Source organism: Ruditapes philippinarum, unplaced genomic scaffold (assembly GCF_026571515.1).
Source record: "Ruditapes philippinarum isolate M1 unplaced genomic scaffold, ASM2657151v2 ctg487_1_1_1_1, whole genome shotgun sequence".
Lineage (NCBI taxonomy): Eukaryota > Metazoa > Mollusca > Bivalvia > Venerida > Veneridae > Ruditapes > Ruditapes philippinarum.
This window is the reverse complement of record NW_026866805.1, coordinates 554-20,913: the sequence shown is the minus strand read 5'-3', so window position 1 is coordinate 20,913 and position 20,360 is coordinate 554. Positions and strand designations below refer to the sequence as shown.

The window sequence follows — 20,360 nt, the reverse complement described above, 5'->3', positions numbered from 1 at the left end:
CTGCTTCCTCTACCTGTGAGAAAAAATCCCTGCATGATTCAGTAGGGTTTGCTGGCTTCAATGGAAGTTGCATTACATAGGTATTTAAAAGAAGGAAAAGCATTACATTTTGGAAGTTTGAAACCCATATCAAAGAGTAAATGACTCCCAAACTTCCACTTATGGAAACCCTGTTAAACTGTGATATACGTGTATGCCTTTTACCTAATATTCTAATGAAGAAAAAAGAAACAATTTGTAAATCATAAACACAGATATATCTCCATACAACCAAATCTCGACCATAGACAATACTATATAAAGTTGTAAAGATTTCTTTTTTTTTGTTCTGGTTGTTGGAAAAAACAAAAAGAATGATGCACCTGGGAAATAAAAAGAAGACATGTTGGATAAGTTAATGAAGTGATTCTGGAGGAACTTGTTTATATTACAAGAAGGTCACAATTCTAGCATAAATGGAGTATAACAATATATAAAGATTCATACAGGACAGAATATATCAAAATTCCACAAAATCTCCATATTTTTACTCTTATAAACATTTTTATTTCCTTATAATGTCCCTAAATTCAATGACATTCTTGTTGTATAGTAAATTTTGGCTTTTGCTGTTAAAAAAATAATTGGTTCATAGTGGTGAAAAGTTTATAACCTAGTGGTAAAAAGATTAATACCTAGTGGTATAAAGGCTAAAACTTAGTGGTGAAAAGTTTATAACCTAGTGGTAAAAAGATTAATACCTAGTGGTATAAAGGCTAAAACTTAGTGGTGAAAAGGTTAAAACCTAGTGGTGTAAGGATTTAAGACAAAATTTCAAAATTTGGCATCAATTTAAGAAACCAAATTTGTAAAGTTGAGGTAATACTTAGAACGAAATCAATATCTTGTTTTGTCTAGGAAATATTCATTAAATTTTAGGATGTAAAATATAAATCTTATATAACAAGAAACGACTCAAAGGATGAAACAACTTGATCATAGTTTATGCATATAAGATTAAATGTGGCAGCTACCATACATCCTAATAAGCCTTATATGCTGGATGTCTCATACTTCTTTTATATTGGCATAATTGATACTTATTGCTGCAAAACTTCAGTTAAACCCCTTTTTTTCAAGATTTTTAGCCAATTTTCACATATTTTTATCTTTGGTCATTATCTTGGCAGCTGATCCACATAACTGGCTTTCCTAGATAACTAATTAGTAATTACCAATTTCTCTGCAAGTGACATACTACTAATCTCATATGTTTGTAAGAGATAACGGACCATTTGACTCAATGTCCAAGGTCAATTGTCACTGAGAAGTTATGCCTCACCTCAGGATCAAGCAGCAATACCTTTACATGGGTGCAAGTAGAAAATTTGGAAAAAACCTGAAAACTGTAATTCATAATCATTTTCCTACATAATTTTAACAGTAAAACATGATGAAAATTGTCACAAAAAACCTGAACTTCAGGCAAATACCTGAAAACTTGCACCCATGCCTGTATTAATAATCTGGTGATCTCTCCATTGAGCTTAGCCAGCATACTTGCACTAAACAGAAGCTTTCCTATCAACCTATCTTATTTATGAGATTCACTCAGCTATAAATAAACTATATAATATCCTAGGTGAGGAAATAATCATTGTTTGTTCCTCATTATAAGACAATTAAAAAAAAAATTCTTAGTCCCTATACTCCTGTTGCTCTTCTAAAAGTATACTTGCATCAAAGTCAAAGAAAATTTTTACTGTTGTTCTCTTTGAACACCGAATCAACACTTATATTGAATGACTGATTTATCCATTCTATGAATATAAATGACTAATAACACTTACATTGATGAGTTGATAAGTATTTTTGCTATGAATGACATATATTAGTAAACTTTTCCTAAAAACGACCTATCAAGGCTCTGAATAACTTATCCCTGCTATAAATGATCTCTGAATGCTATTATTATGACCGTAAATGACCACTCCATGCCATAACCATAACTGACCTATCAATGCTATAAATGACCAGTCCATGCTGTAAATGACCTATCCATGCAGTAAATGACCTATCAATGCCATAAATGACCTATCAATGCTATAAATGACCAGTCCATGCTGTAAATGACCTATACATGCTGTAAATGACCTATCAATGCTATAAATGACCTATCAATGCTATATATAACATATCAATGCAGTAAATGACTGATCTATGCAGTAAATGACCTATCAATGCCAGAAATAACCTATCAATGCTATATATAACCTACCAATGCAGTAAATGACTGATCTATGCAGTAAATGACCTATCAATGCCATAAATGACCATCCATGCAGTAAATCACCTATCAATGCCATAAATAACCTATCAATGCTATATATAACCTATCAATGCAGTAAATGACCAGTCCATGCTATAAATGCCATAAAAGATCTACCAATGCCATAAATGGTCTATCAATGTCATAAATGGTCTAATGCCATGAATGATTTATCAATGCTATAAATTACTTTTCCATGCTATATATGACCTTAAATGACCTATCCATACTTAGTATAATAAATAATCTTTCAATGCTATAAATGACATTTCCATGCTATATATAACATATCTGTGCAGTATTAAAGTGACCTATCCATGTCATATATGACCTATCAATGCCATAAATGAACTATTGATGCATTAATAACCAGTCCATGTTGTATATTATAAATTCCCTATCTATGCTACATATTAAATGAAGTCTGCTACCATTTACTAATGAGAACAATTTTCATGCATATATTTACTGATATGATCTTATGCAATTAAGAGATATGGTAAGAAAGTAAAATTCTATGATAATATAAATTCCTTTACAGTTATAACCCCATAGTTAATATCCCTTATTTAAAAACTGGATAGAAGGGAAAAATCCTTCAAAAGTTGGGGAAACTGATACCCTGGTATATAAAGATAATTGATGGAAATGCTACTTGTGTATGTAAGTGATTTTTGTTTTCAATATTCAAAACAATCTGTGGCTTTCTGAAGGGGAAAATATATAACGATAAACCAGAAAAGTGGGAAATACCTGAAATCAAATTCCATCACTTGAGAATGGAATTTACCCAAACATTTGATAAAATTTTTAATTTTAATTCAATTTAACATGCATGGTACATAGCAGAAGCTATCTAAAGGGAGAGCTTTGTCTTTCAGTCAATTTATCAACAAGCTGATAGAAGTCAGCTGCTGTTCAAGTCATAGTTCTGGTCTATAGGGCATTTTAAAGGAATAATAATAATACATGTTCATGAAAAATCATCAACTATTTACATTTATAATACATGTATGTTGACAACTTGCAGATGTGTATTTTTGTCATTCAAATACTCTTTACTGACAAATTTTTGTTGTCCATAAATTATATTTCAAGTAAACACTTCTTATGTGACAATAAATAATGTTTATCAAGTAGATCTACTGTATTTTTTTTCATCTTAATTCAAGCAAGATCTAAAAATATTTTTATTTACTCATAAATTACATTATTCCTGCTTCTAGACTGTAACATGATTTTGTTTGGTTGGGTCACATGTCTGTCAAGATCATATAGCCACCTTTCCAGCATTACCTGAGTAGAACCACCTATCTTTTGTATTAAAGCTAGCTGGATAGGTTTCTCACAAGAAAGAATCCAGGATCAAGTCCCTCACAGGATTTCAACCCACAGAGGTGAGAGGCAAGTAATTTGAAGCCTGGAACCTTATCAAGATAATACTACAAAATTATCTCATCTTATTGTCAAAGTGTTCTTACTTGTCTATAAGTAGTTTGCATAGATGCACGTGTCCGCAAGTGGCTGCAGCATGTAGTGGTGTCCACATCTCACTATCACGTGCATTCACATTAGCACCAAACTCGAGCAATAGTTTCAGCATATCCTCACTGTCATCTATACAACACTGAAAAATACAGATATTCATATACATATAACTAACAAGTAATTAGTAATTACCCATTTCTCTGAAAGTGACTAACTTTTTATTCCACATTTTATTTTTCAGTTGGGTTTTAAGTCACACTAACACAGTATAGGTCATATGGCAACATTCAAAATTTAATGGTAGAGGAAGACCTCAAGTGCCCTTCCATGCATTATTTCAGGTACAAAGGGCACACAAGTAGAACCACCAATGTTCATAAGCCAGCTGGATAGCTTCCTCACATCGAAGAATCCAAAGTCCCAGATGGGATTCGAACCCACAGCAGTGAGGGGCAAGTGATTTCAAGTCAATGACCTTAACCACTCAGCCACAGACGTCCCCCTATAATTCCACATGATTTGTGAATCAGTAGTGAGCAACAATTAACAACTAGACTAAATGTCCCTGAGCATTTGTCATGGAGAAGTTATCACTTGCACCAGGATCAAACCAGCTGGATTATGAATCAAATACTTTGCCCATGGACTAACTTACATATCACCCATTTGATTTGAATACTGGTAACATGATGTACCCCTTATCCCATCAAAACATCGGACTGACCAATCCTGAAAACATTATACATTATACCTTGCTGAATAAGTGTAAATGGACCTGTCCTGTTAATCTCCCAACAAAGAAATAACTACAACATTTTTTCTGTATACTGTCAGATTATTGTCAGTGTTTCTAAACCGTCCAGTTTGAGGGACTTCAATATCAGAACATTTTGAAAAACCAAACTGCCCCATACTAAATCTCTTTTTAAAACAACAACAATTTGCAATTGTCAGAAGGTCAAGATCATTGTTGATCAAGGTAAGGTTTCAACAAGTGAAAATTAAGCTTTCACATGTATTGTCAATTGGTATAATGAATAAATTTAATGGATTTCAAATGAAAATGTATCTACTGAAAGTACTGGTTCATCTGTAATTTTGACCGCCAAATAAAAATACCAACACCTGCTTAAATACATGTCAATGTTCTAAAATGAATGAATGAATATCTTTATGTAGTGAGATGACCTGACAGCCAAAATGCAATATCTTTACATTTTATCAGATTATTTTTGTATTGCCTACAGTCTTACATGTATACATCGTAAACTTAAATTATCCTTTCCTATTTCTTTGTTTTGTAGGGAATAGGGTGACGATTCTGTTACAGATAAATTAAATCAAAAACAGATTTAAATAACATAAAAACAAAAACAAATGTCACTTCAATAAACATAATTACATTTTACCATTCCTGTCTAGTCAATTGAATGAAAAAAAAAATTTTTTTTTTGTCTGCATACAAAAAAAACCCGGACAATAAGATTCTCTAGCTAAATGCTGAATCTGTGTCTGTCAAACGGAAGTAATAAAGACAGTACTTAACAAAGATAATGTCAATAACATACAGTCTAATATTATATTGACCACAAACTATTCTGACATCCTCGCGGGACAACAAAAAATTCACAATAAACTGTCCTCAAACATAAAGATTGAGGGAGAAATCATTCAACACTTAGCCGAGTCTTGTCACCAAGAAAGCGCGAGATGCGGTGATCTATTAGCTCCATTCACGACCTAATTTTAACAGGGTTTGTGTATCTTCAAGACCTCATTAGGATTATGTTGTAATACAAGGAATTCAGTTATTCATTGGGTTACAATACAAAATACATTATATTTTCAGAGCGAAGCACAGAAAAACCAACAATTGCTAGGTGATCGCAACATTGACATAACTTGTTCCAAAAGTCCAGTGATTTAAGGCAGTGATGTATTGAATGCTCTCATGTCAATCTTGTAATGAGCTACTGACAGTGAATACAATCTGTGACATATTCTGTCACAACCAATCATATTCATTATAATGTAGTCATTGTACTTTAACAAGAAAATCCCACTAGACCGTTGCTCAGTCTATATCTTTCAAGAAATATTGCATGTCTTAAAGTTAAACCAGACTATGAATTTAAACACAAAAATTCAAATAAAAAAATTATCATAGTATTGCAAGCAATCCATAAGTCCCCTACCGGTAAGAGCCCAAGCAACATTCTGAAGGGCCATTGGCCATTCACTTATGTTCCTATTTTAAGTAAATTTGTTGAAAAAGTTCTTTAAAAGTGATCACAGGAAACAGTTTTTATGTACAGACAGACGGACTGAAGGACACTCTAAAGTTATTTTTTAAACATCCCTGTTATCAAAATATAACATTTTTAAAATCCTATCATGATTGAAGAAGTTGGAGTAAAAATTATTTGTTGCCATAGCAACCAGAATTTTCAACATAGGAAGAAAAGAAAAAGACGTGCATAATCTCCATACTGCCATCTATCCATATATCAAGTTTCATTAAAATATTTTCAGTACTTTTTGCGTTATCGCGGGATCCAGTTTTGTGGACGGACGGACTGACGGACGGACAGACGGACGGACGGACAGACGGACGGAGGGTAAACCTAAAGTCCCCTCCGGTAAACCGGTAGGGGACTAAAAAAAAAAACAATAGGTGCTTGTCATATACCAACTGACCTTATGATATTATGACCATTGGAAGGAAGAGTTATGACCCTTGTTCTACTATTTTCCTCTATGATTCAACATTTTCATCAGAAATTTCAATAAAATATTTAAAAGATGGATATTTATTAAAATTCAAAAATCAACAACAACAACAGCATATTTATAGCTCTGAGCACACCAACATAGAAACTGACATAATTTTTTCATGTAATGAAAAGCAAGGTTTTGACACGTTTTTAAAAAATTTCATTATCTTTCACAGGCAGTGGTAGTTTCAACATACTTATGGGCTATTAAAAATGCTGACTAAACAAAAATCTTAACTTCTTTTTCACACAAAAATAAACATTAACTATCAACCAATAGACCAATAATACAATAATATTCATTAAAATGTTGTTGTTTTTACTCCATTCATTTAATGACAATAATAAGAGGAGACAGGCATGCTAGTTTCAGGGGGGAAAAAGTGGCAACATCTAATTTACAGCTTAGAAGAACATTTCTGATTAGGGCTATTGAAGTGGAACAGTTTCGTAATTTCCTTTCATATCAAAACCCATGCCAGTAACAAAGATAAACTGACAGCTCTAATAATATTTCTGCCCAGAGAAAAATCTCGGCAATATTTGCAAATATATGATAGGATACTGGAAGTTGGGGGAAACTTGTCAAAATATCAAAATAATATCACAAGTTTTGGGTCAAGTATCACAGTTCGTTTATTTATTGGTGACAGGGACAATGTTTGGACAGAACTTGTTAATTCTATCAATCTATTAATATTAACAATCTGATTTAGATATTGCCTAGAAGATGGATAAACATAAAGTTTTATTTAAGAGGCTGAACCCAATGCTCTTAAAATGCTTAAATTCCTACACAGACTTTGAACCATTACCTTCCGGAATTTTGTGTAATGATTTTTGTCCTTTCTCAGTTTGAATTTGGAACAAATCCAACTGTATGAAAATACTATGAAAATTTCAAATTTTGCACCAAAAGTCTGAGTAGGAATTAAAGTCCATTACAAAGAAGTCAGTTGTGCAAGTTGATACATGTGATTTTATGTATTTAAGTGTACACAGCTATAATTCTGCTGCCTGAGCAGCAGTTTTTGAATTTTGAAAAACAATAACTTCCAAAGCGCCGGTATGAAAAAAAAAATAATGTTGGTATTTTTTATTTAAGCAAATACCTTATGCAGGGAATCACAGAATATACTAAAATTAGCAGCCTAATATTTCATTCCAGGTCATTTTATTCTGTTTACATACAGTTTTCATGTGCGTTAATTAACACAGAACATTCAATCGAGAATTGATCAAAAGCATTTGGAAACAAACATAACTTTACCATTTGTAAATTTTGGGATCAGATAAACAACAGTGGGCTCTATAGACATTAAAATGGTTCTTTACTCCTAAACAACAGAATTATCATCCCTTATTTTCATTTCACTTACTAATCACTAGGAGATCAAAGAATAACTACCAGGCCATGATAATTATCAGGAAATATACCTTAATTCTTCCCTTTCATTTAGTTATTAATACATCAAAAAAAGTAATTATCTTTTCTAATATCATAAATTGTCTAATTATTACAGACAGCTAAGTTAGATTATGACACCAAAATAATACTCTCAAAAAATGAATTCATTTTGTAACATGTTAAGTTTTTTCAGTCTGAAAAGTATTATAAATTATACAGAGAATAGCAAGTTGCACATTGAAATAATTTGATTTTATGATACTCTTTAACACAATGAAATAAATGATGGAGCTTGTAGTTTATGCAATATATGTATACATGTAAATTATAGGCCTAATATTATAAAGGGTCCATCTGCCCTTTCTAGCGTTGAAAGTATAGACCCCATGAGATTGTGTTTTGAAGTTTTGACACTTTAAGAAACACTGAATGATTACTAAAGGAAAACAACAGCATTCTCACTTGTTTAAAAGGCTTTTGAAGTTTTCTATTGAACCATTTACCCATGTTAAGTCACAGCAGAATAATTTGCTATTCACCTATAAAGGAAAGTTATTGTCAACAAAAATAGCACCTTCAAGTTCAAGTTATCTCCTGGTCCATGGCTATAATGTCCAAAATAATGGATAAAATGGTGTGAATAATGTAAACTTTTGATGGAAAGAACAATTGAGCCGTGCCATGACAAAACCAACATAATGGGTTTGCGACCAGCATGGATCCAGATCAGCCTGCGCATCCGCGCAGTCTGATCAGGATCCATGCTGTTCACTAACAGACCCTATTACAAGTAGAGAAACTGATAGCGAACAGCATAGATCCTGATCAGACTGCGCGGATGCGCAGGCTGGTCTGGATCCATGCTGGTCGCAAACCCATTATGTTGGTTTTGTGGTGATGCGGCTCAATTGTCCTCTTCACATCATCTGCTCAAACTACTTATGTAGGAGTATTTTTGTATGTAGCTAGCACATTAAAGGCTCAAGAAAGCTCCTTATATGTGTGGGTAAGAGCCATAACAACAAATTAATTCTCTCACCTGATGTAGAGCTGTGAGACCATCTTCATTGGTCACATCAGGACTCACACCTGCCATTAACAACTTCCGTACTGAAATAAAACCAAATAAATTATCTTGTAATGTTGTTGCAATTGTCTTTATATAGTTATATAAACATAAAATTATGAGCATAAAATATGTGATTATGTTCATCAAATGCTTCTAGGGAAAACAGAATATCCAGTAACAAACTGATGACAAAATCAAATAAAATCAGATAAAATATATCAAAATATACTTAATTTGACATACTTGTATTTTGAGTATTTTCAACTGTCAAAACCTGTATAATCCTGTTATTTTCAAAGTATTATGATACCTGGAGAGAGTTTTACCCAAAAAGTCAGTACATGAAATCTACAAGAAACTACAAATGTGTCTACAAGGATAAAGATGTCCCCAAATTCCGCTTTTTTGTCAGAATACTATTCCAGATTGAAAATACTATTCGACAGCGTGACAGCTGGACAGCGGAACAGACAGACTTGGGTAAATCTTAATGACTCTGGTCACTTTAATGCACTCTGGTCACTATAATGGACTCTGGTCACTATAATGGAATCTTGTCACTATATTTGGTCTACAGCATGGCACTTTTACGATCATCATTTTCCGTAAGTTAAAATGCTTTATACCATTTTTTCAAAAGTGCTTTATTCATTTTTTCGACGATTCATGCAGGACAACACTTTTATACCTTTTAAATTTTTAAGTTTCTCTAAAACGGTTCATATCAATCAGTCTTTATTGAACAAAAACTGCTAAATTAAAATCTCAGACAAATTTCCTCCCATGACATTAAGCCCACAATTAGCTTATTACAAAATACCTTTGCAATGATCGATCATAGGGGCGGAAAAATCTTACAGCCAGAAGAAAAAACTCACAAATCGTAACCTAAAGAATAAACTGACGTACTCCCTGTATTTATTTTAGAATAATAGCTGGGACTGTTTTAACAAAAACTTAAATCATTTTAAGCATGATTGAATTTTTGAATTGATTAAATGCTCATTTCTTTGTAACATTTTATGAGTCAAACTCAATCAAGCAATTTTCTGAACAAAGTATGATTTTCATCTGTTTATTACGTTAAACCACAGTTTGTTAAAAACAAATTTTTAGTTTTAGTTTAGTTTAAAATGTTAGTTTAAATAACATTATAACTAACTTTGTAGACATAATACTCTGAGAGCTGCATTAATTTTATAACAAGAGTTTTGCTGTATAAATAAAAGCAAATAATAACTGCACAAATATGCATATAATTATTCAGGCAGGAGTTTTTGGAGGCCTTAACTTCTTCATTTTGGGGGAAAATTTAAATTGCTAAAATTGCTAATTGGGGAAAGTAAAATTTAAAACCAAGTTAAAGTTAATGGGAATATGCATAATTTTAAAGAAAATTTCAGTTGGGATTAATAAAGCAAAAAAGCCCTGATGTGGATTTATATTATTTGCAAGAAGGAAAACAAACAATTTAAATCCATAAAACTTAGTTTATATTACATAGAAATATGATTATGCTTTATAATAATATCAACTTTTCCAGATTAATTTGAAATTAGTCTCTTTTATTATCATTATTTTTTCAAGTTCATAATACACAAAGTTATTTCAAAATCCCTTGATGGATGAAAAAGTAATGGATCAAACATGAAATACACCCTCCATTAGTCAATGCTGAACTTTGACCTCCAAGTGTGACCTTGACCTTAGAGGTAGGGGTCTTGGTATTGTGCAGGACATGTTGTCTTGTTAACATGAACATTTCTGCCAAGTTATTTCAAAATACCTTGATAAATGGTTGAGTTATAGACCAGATACAAATTGTGACAGACAACAGTTAAATAAGACATACAGACAGAGTCGGTTCCTATATCCCCCTTTTTTCCAAAAGGTGGAGAATAAAATAAAATTCTTGGGTTTTAAGCAGATATATCTAAATTTGTCCTCATAAGCTCTGTACTAATAGCTGATACATTTTACCCAAGATCATTATGAGCTCCATTTAACTTTCAGCAGACAATTTCAAATTCAAAGTAGGACATTTTAGTCTATTGTACATATTCATTTGGGATATTATCCGGGTTTAAACATTACCAAGTTACATTAGCTCATAATTGACAGAAAATCTTCATAAACTTTTAACCCTATGTTTGGTTATCCATGTATATGGAAGAATGATATTTAAAGAACTGTTAAATCATCTATGAATAATAATAATGAGGACAGGATAGGCATGATAAACATATTCAAACTACCAAGCAATCAGCTAATTTCAGTTTTGCATTATACTCTGCAAGAAACAATTCTATTTTACATTATTTTGTACAGAAATACATGTATATCAACACAAAATAGATAACAGAATCTGAATTAATGAAAAACAAATTTTAACTCATATTTTTAAATTGAAGAAAAATTAACAAAACAATTTTAACTGCAAATAGTCACTTGATTTCTTTACAGATCTTCCTTAGAGACTCTTTAGCTCCAAAAAAGTGCTGGTAATTATAAAATTGTTTTCAAAAGTTTTACAATTTTATGTTTTTTCTAAGTTTTTTTCCTTTTTTTTTCCCTCAACACTGCAGCTTAAGAAATATATGTGAGGTAACAGATGAAAAATTTCGCTCATTTGTCCAGAGATTGAAATTTCCACTTGTCCCCTCGTAATTATGAGTAGAATTTAAGAGAACTCGATGCAGGACGCGTAGAAAAGTGTTGCCTGCACATTGGATATAGAAGCTACTATAGAGTGTCACTCTGAAAATATTTTTTGTATGCCTGTTATTGTATTGTAGAAAAACATCAACTTCAGAATGGTGCATCATTATGGCCCTAAGAGAAGCTTACATGCAATCTAGTTCAGCAAATCTGTAACAGCTCTTCTTTATGGTGGTAAAACCGCTTAATTGGCTAGAAGATGCTATTGTAGACAAATAACCTTTAACAGACAATTATCTCTATAAAGACAGATTGCCATGGGTACAAGGCATCTAGACTGGAACACTTACTTTTCACCACAGAATCTGGTGATTAACATCAGATAATTCTGATATATGTCATACTTTTACAAGTTCAGGTTACATATTGTTGTTCAGTAGACATCAATTCTAAGTTAATTTATACTAAGTTATTTTAGTTCGACTGTGTTGGAAAGCTATTTATATAAGCTAATTGAAACACTCTCAAATAAGTTCTTAGAACCAATTTTTATAACAAAAATTACTAGTCTGATGCGTTAACCACTCCGCCACACAGCCATTTTAAAATTTTAATTTGATGAATATTTTGTCAAAAAGGTCAATACTGTCTCAAAAGGAAATTAAAAAAAAAAACATGATTCATTCCAATTTTGACCTCATTTCTTTTTTTTTTAACATAACTGGTTTATCTAGAGCAACAATGAAGTGATGTGTGACACTTAGATGCCGTAAAAGATGAAATATATTTAAGAATGAAAAAAAAAAACAGAAAATTTTAAACTTACCTTCTTCAACATCATTTCTTGCTGATGCTTCCAGTAACATAATGTTGTGAATAAACTTTACTCTAGCGCGCTTCCGTGTGCGTTTTTGATTTTGAGACTGCTTATTCTTTTTATTCTTGTCTTTTTCAAGTTGTTTTTCATAATTAGCAAATCGTTTCAACTGTTGCGACCTTCGTTTCTTTGCATGTTTTAATCGTTCTGGTGTGGTCATTTTCTCCACATTGGAGATTTCCGCCACTAAATCACTATGCTCCGACATTTTGTCTATATTTTGGTTGTCCTTACACTAAATTAAAAAAAAACGAGAAATTTTTTTTTTTCACTTTTACTATCACCTGAATCACTGAAATATTTATTAATATTTCCTACACAAATTAATCACAAAGATTTCATATTTTCTTCTTTTATCAGTATTTTTTCCTGTAAAAACATACCAAATATGAACCTATTTCCAGAGCTAATTCCTAGTATACTTTCTTTGTATTTTTTTGTGTTCAATACTTTATTAATCACTTTTCCTCTAGGTATTTACCCCCTGCAAAGATGATACTATAAAACAATACATCAAAACACTTTCCTCGGAACTCTGAACACAACGATATATGAAACACTGTGGTGTGATAAATAATATTTGTCTGTAACACTATAACTTGGATTAGATGAATCGTAAGTAAAATATTCTGATGTCTGGCCACAGGAATTAAGTCATCTTGTTGAAAAATCTGCAGATTGGCATCACATTGTCAAGAATTGTCCGAAAAAGTCTGGACCGCGTGACAGCGCTTAATTCCACCGCTAACAAATGAGTACCTGAAACGATAGAATATATTGAATGAAAATGCTTGAAGACCGACCATGTCTAGATAATATTGGAATAAGTTTAATACTGAACGTGTCTTTCATTCACAGCAGTGTCCTCACAAATTTACCATGGAATCTTCAATATCAATAAATAGGCCTATTAAGCCTTATTACAGTCAGTGAAGGAAGTAATTTATACTGGCTTGTTAATGTATAAATGTCAGTCCTTAGCCAGATAAAGGGCATTTTAAATCACGTATACATATAAGAATATTATAACAATAAGGTCTCCCTCCAATGTAACATTAGTGACATTTCATCAAGCAAGAAAGCTTTCATTTCTTTAAGGACAGATGACTAAAATATGGTCATCGATTTGTAAAATATACCTGTACTTGAAATAACCTAAATACATTGAATGCAACCCAAAGTTTGTCAATAAGATAAAAGAATGATAAATACAACATTCTTTCAAACAAACAAAGGTTACTTAAGGTTAGATCATTACAAGTTATTAGTACAGGCAGAAATATGAACTGCCCAATTACAGTATACTATTATTATATATATTATTTCTCATAAAAATTTCATCTGGTTGCCATGGTAAACATATTTGTTGCCACTTGAAAACCATAATCATGCCCATATAATATTATTACTGGTAATTAATCTTATAAGGAAAACCACATGAAATTTAACATCCTTGTAGAATCTGGTATAATTTTCTTTGGGATATTGGAGATAATCTTCAAAGATTTTATACACATACAACTATTATTGAGGTTTAAAACCTTATACCACATCCTAAAACACTATATAGAGATATATATCTGTATATCATATTCCTATGATGCAAAAAATGATACAATTTGAATTATTGTCAGCTTGCAATAAATGATACAGTGAGCAGAAGTAAAATATTTTTGTAAATTCAATATGTATTGTTGTGGAATATTATACAGTAATTTTGTTCCTACATTGTGTAAAAGCATAAATGTACACATTCTAAACATACCAAAAAATATTACTTTTCCCAAGATACATTTGGTCAGACAAATCCTCTATCAATCAATTTATTTAATCGTATTTATTTTCGCTGACTTGGAGTCCTACATATTGTTTTGAAGCATTTTTTTGGAAATTTTAATGACAATGTCAACTTGCGTGTTTAACATGTTACAGAAAAAAATATTTAGGCACGTTACATAAGTTACTGTATTTATGATTAACGAGTAACTTAAGGTTTGCAAGCTAACCCTTCACATGCAGAATTTCTGCAATGGACTTATCCAAAGTCCTATATTTGGAACTGTCCATTATCAATTTAAAGGGATATCAAGATGAAAATTTGAAGACTGTCAGCCAACCGTACCTTAAAACAGGCAAACATCTGCGATGTATATAATGTGTACTGATACTTATTGTGTACATGCTGTGAACTAGGTAGTTCACCAGATAGGTGCTGGTGTCAAACACTTATAACCTTTGATTCCAAGGTTGTGCTTCATGGAAAGTCCTATAAGTCTTAAATATGTCTAATTTAAGTATGTTTTACTTTGAACAATGTCTTAAATATGTCTTAAGACCAAAACTGAAACAACTTGGGTTTCAAAGAAAGTGTCTTAATTTATGACCCTTATGTAGAGACTATTCAATTTCTGAATATAATGATAGAGATGAACATTTATACATTGCGGATTGAAATGTTTGCAATTGAATTGTGTAACTTTTCTCAGAATAATGAATTAAATAAAAGTCTAAAACTTTAACTCATTTATATGTCTATTTATAGTAACATACCTCACATTCTGTAACCTCTTTTTTAGTACTTAAGAAATCATTTTTCTTTGAAATATATTCTGATGAAGGTCTTGAAAGACCGAAACCGGTACACCGTAGGGAACGTGTTACAGTATCGCGTTTTTCGGTTACAGTATAGAATTTTCAAGATGGAGGATTATTTCTTGGGGAGAGAGGTAGGTGATTTTTATTCCGGTCCATACTACAAGTAGTTTAGTTTCTCAAGATGTTTTTGTACTTTGCTTGTTAGGAACAGAATCCGGTATCTAGTCATATATTTCTTCAGACCCTGCACCGCAGGTTTATCGCTATATTGTCTCATAAATATGCAGATTTGACAGTTTTAAAATTTGAATCGAGAGACCAACGCATTTTTCTCCAATTTCGTCATTATTTATACATGCCTAGAAAAAGTAAATCTGCAAAACGTTAGCCCTTTATGTTAGGAAACGTTTATAAAAGTAAATGACCAGTTGAACCTATTTTCCTGTTGGTAAAATGCGTTTGAAAAAATAAACAATGTTACAGTATAGAGCGAGGTAATTTGTGCAGGGTTACAGCATAGACCTAGCGATTTGTATCCGATTTTGTTACAGTTTATACCCAGATTTCGGTTACAGTTTAGACTTCGATATTTTCTATATAATTATACTAGGTAAAATGTATGAATGTTACATAGACTTTTAAATCTCTGTGAGCTTATTGGCCCTATGGCTATTCGTCCGTCTGTCGTACACATGCTTGTGCAATCTCATCCGCTTAGTAACTACTTGGCTAAATGTGATGAAATTTACATGACTTTCTACCAATTAAGTTGTTCAAATGGTTTCGGTTGCAATCGGGGATATGAAAACCCAAAACATAGATTTTGAAAAAAGGCAATGTTTAAAGACCCTTCTCATCTCGAACCAAAAGCATTCAAATCAAATCATGATCATGGCGTCATTTCGAATGCTTCTTTGTTGAAGTTACGATTATTTTGTCATTGTTAAATAAAAAGTCGTTTTTTTTTTTTCAGACATCCTGTATAACAGTTTTCATGTTTCTGAAAAAGAAAATAATATTGAAAGTTATAGAGTATAAATTAAGGTCAGACAATTACAATATCTTCTCTAGTGAGCCTGATGGAAGTACATAATAGTGGCAGAGTCGGGATAAGGCCGTCGACTTCAAATCATCCTTAATTTACTGCTGCAGTTGAAATCCAATCATGACTTTGGATTCTTTGTATGTGAGGAATCTATCAAGCTAATTTACGGAAGGTCGGTGGTTCTAGTCAGGCGCTTGTGTCTAAAATGTTTCACATAGGGTATCTGGGGTCTTTCTTTACACTAAAGCAGGAATGTTTTCACATGACCTCGGTGTCGTTGAAACTTAAAATACAAGAAAGCCAAACGTAACAAAATAGAGTTAAACAGAATCGCTAAAGAAATTCCAACACAACAAAATTGAAAATGTTCATAAACCCTTTTAAATACTTACAAAATACATTATGGTAGATGGAAATTCCAACTTAATAGAATTTAAGGTTGCAGTATTGCTCACTTGCCTGCTTGTTAATTGTGTCTTTTGACAGCCTATCTATGGTATGCAGGCTTCATAATCCCCGATCCCCTCTCAAAATTACCTTTTGTTTAGTTTCACTCATTGTATTCTTGTTTGGGGCACACTAAAGTTTTAACCTGAGGGGATATACCGCTTTTCATAGAATGGCAATAACGTGTCACATTGAGGTTCCATGATAACCGCCATATGAACACATCCACATACGTTAAAAAGTCTGAAGTGTACCAGTTCATGTTTAATGTGAATTCTGCTGAAGCCGGTGCTAGGGGGGTGAACGGTAGCTCGCAGTTACCACTACCGTCCATGAACAGGTTTAGTCAAACTGAGCCTGCAACATTTTCATGTTTTCTGTGTTTGGACTTCTGTTAAGGATTCTTTTTTCTCTATTTTATTACTAATAGGCATTATTATAATGTGTAATGAAATCAAGCAATAATATTTCCATTCTCATTACAATTCGATAAAAGTTACTGTTGTTGTCGTGAAAACAGTCCTTACTTAGGACATTACTTATTCTGCAATAAGTCTCAATCTAAAACTATTAGTAAGAAAAATAGCAAACTATTACTTTCCTGCTGAAGAAAAAAAGTAATACAACCTTTCAAGAATGTATTAGACAGAAAGGTATGAGTTATTTCATAAAAATAATGGATACACGAACTTTGTTTGAAATTTGGCAAGTATCTAAACTGTAACAGAAATCGGGTATAAACTGTAACAAAATTGGATCAATGTCACTAGGTCTATGCTGCAACCCTTCAAAATTAACCTCGCTCTATACTGTAACATTGTTTATTTTTTCAAATGCATTTTACCAACAGGAAAATAGGTTCAACTGGTCATTTACTTTTATAAACGTTTCTAAACATAAAGGACTAACGTTTTGTAGATTTACTTTATCTAGGCATGCTTAAATAATGTCGGAATGGGAGAAAAATGAGGTGGTTTCTCGATTCAAATTTTTAAACCGTCAAATCTGCACATTTATGAGACAATATAGAGATAAATCTGCGGTGCAGGGTCTGAAGAAATATATGACTAGATACCGGATTCTGTTCCTTACAAGCAAAGCACAAAAGTATCTTTTAGAAACTACACTACTAGTAGTATGGACCTGAATAAAAATCACCTACCTCTCTTCCCATAAATAATCCTCCATCTTGAAAATTCTATACTGTAACCGAAAAACGCGATACTGTAACACGTTCCCTACGGTGCGGTAGATCCTAGAATAAACCAGTTACAAACAATCCTGATGTTTGATGTGTATTCTCTCCTTCTCTTGATTTACTTGTTAATTTAACTTATGATGTAAATATTTATTGAACTGATCTTAAGTTAGTCCTATAGTTTCTTAATCCTAGAACTTGGGATACACTTTGAACTGTCCATGAAACACCATCCAGTAGAATAAAGGTTTAAAGATATATATTATGAAAAAACTGAGCTAGATAACAATGACACACACATGCATTTTGATTATAAGAACATCTTAAGTGTTTGAAGAAATTCCTTTTGCAGTTTACCAACTTAATGTATTGATAAAAAAAATTCCAAGGTCATAACTGTATACAATGTATTATACTAAATCAACATTAAAGTTTTGATATTTATATATCTTAGATTTTAATCAATGTCATTCAAGCGCTTATTACATATTTGGTTTATTCATTAGTAAATTTTTATTTTCGGATGAAATGTGACACATATTTGTCTATAATTAACACCCACTGATTGCTTGCGGCAATATTTACAGATCTATGACACCAGGAACTCAGGCCAGGTCAGGCCAAGTCAGGCCAGGTCAGACCAAGTCACATCTGTCCCTACACTGTTGACTGCTGAATTATAACATTTTGATACTTTTATCCTGTAAATTACTAATGAATTGATCCAAGTTATAGCAAGGAAAGTTCATAAAAGATATTTAGCACTGTAAGGGTAACTATCTGAAGACCCATTGGGAGTGTCCACATTGCTTCTCTTTGCATATCCTTTCTCCACTTTCTGTGAAAAGTTAAATTGTAGTTTTAATAACCAGTGTATGCTAACAAGGTTCTATAATTACATGTACTGCACCTCTGACATAGTAGGAACACTGGTATATTAATATATTAAACACAACAGACACTTAGGTTCCTGAACAAGTAAGTTTAAATCTTCTACTGAATTTCTTAAATGGATTAGTGTAGCTGTCAAATGTCAGTTTTTGGTATATCAAGATATGGAAATTTGAGCGCTACAGGCCAGCCCAAGGTGTAGACTCTGGTCAAACTGCATGCCAGATGTGCAAGCTGGCTCAGCTCTTAATTAGACATCTGAAAAGCTGTTTTCATGTTATGAATTAAGAGTACAACAATGTTCTTAAAGCTACAGTCTCACTTACATCCCGGCAGAGCCCCGGTAGACGTCCGGGATGATCCGGGAACGGCCCGGGTACGACCAGGAACAACCGGGGTACATCCGTAACTCTGCCGGCAACGTCCTGGATGATCCGGGAACATCCGGCATTCGACCCCGGATGGAATAAAATATTTAATATCACCGGGTGGTCCGGGATGATCCGGGAAGCTATAGCTTTGCCTGCTTCATCCTTAGCTCTGCCGGGAACGACCGAGGTTATACCGGGAAAGCACCGTAGCTCTGCCGGCACAAATCGGGGATGATCCGGGGTATGATATAGCCGGTAGAGCTACAGTAGAGCTACGGTAGAGCCCCGGTATATGCCGGCAGAGCCCCGGTAACTACAGGCAGAGCCCCGGAGGATAAAGGTAGAGCTACGGTTGATCCCGGTAGAGCCCCGGCAAAGCCCGGATCATTTCAAAAGAATAACGACAATTTGCAATGATTGCACTTGTTTGTATTAAAAGCCTTCCCATTTCCTTTCTATCCAGTATGGCATAAGGATTTTTAAGAAAATCATCATGAATTACTATTCTGGAACAATATATTTTATATTAAATATAAATTATGTATCAATCTTATCATTTTCGGGCGTTTTCAATCCACCGGGGCTCTGCCTGGATCGTCCTGGGCTCTGCCGGGACTCTGCCTGGATCGACCGGGGCTCTGCCTGGGTCAACCGGGGCTCTTCAGACGTCATCCAGGAACGACCGGGGAAGCACCGGCATGATCCGTAGCTTCACCTGGGCTCTGCCTGGATGATCCGGAGCGCATCCTGGGTGGTTAGTAGGGTACTACCGTAGTGCTGCCGGGGTAAGTGTGACCGCAACAATAATTTCATCCCGGATTGTCCCGGATCATCCGGGTAACTTACCGGGATGGTCCTGGGCTCTACCGGGAGTAAGTGAGACCGAGGCTTTAAACTCACTGTAAGATTGTTGCCTTTCTTCTATTATGCTTAAAAAAAACACACATCTCTGTAGAATTTATTCTTATAACATTAAAATTGAATCTCATGAATTTTCCGCTCTTATTTATTGTCAAACTCTAGCTGATGCTAACAAATCTGTTGACGATATTTCTGCTGATGCCTTTCGTTGCTGCATACAGAAATTATTCAATGTATTTACAGTCACATCATGAAAGAATCACATTAATTGTTATATGTTTTGTAACACTTGAAAGGAAACTGAAGAAGCTTTTTTACAATAATCCATCGCCATACAGTGTAAATAACAAGAGCTTTAAAAGAAAAACCT

At 33.2% G+C, this 20,360-nt stretch overlaps 1 protein-coding gene across 4 annotated transcripts in view; it reads right to left on the bottom strand.

Moving 5' to 3' along the window:
* LOC132733772 (protein phosphatase 1 regulatory subunit 16A-like) overlaps positions 1-15,155 on the bottom strand; it is a 68,409-nt gene extending 53,254 nt beyond the window's left edge. For 2 of the 4 annotated variants that reach the window (XM_060720451.1, XM_060720452.1), the window contains exons 1-4: positions 15,133-15,155; positions 12,532-13,341; positions 9,018-9,088; positions 3,790-3,935 (exon numbers count right to left, since the gene is read on the bottom strand). In XM_060720451.1, the coding sequence (XP_060576434.1) occupies positions 3,790-3,935; positions 9,018-9,088; positions 12,532-12,790 (476 nt within the window). In that variant the 5' untranslated portion in view covers positions 12,791-13,341; positions 15,133-15,155. The remainder of the gene's footprint in view (positions 1-3,789; positions 3,936-9,017; positions 9,089-12,531; positions 13,342-15,132) is intronic. The other 2 variants (XM_060720453.1, XM_060720454.1) reach the window with 1 other exon arrangement.
* Between the last annotated feature and the right edge of the window lie 5,205 nt (positions 15,156-20,360).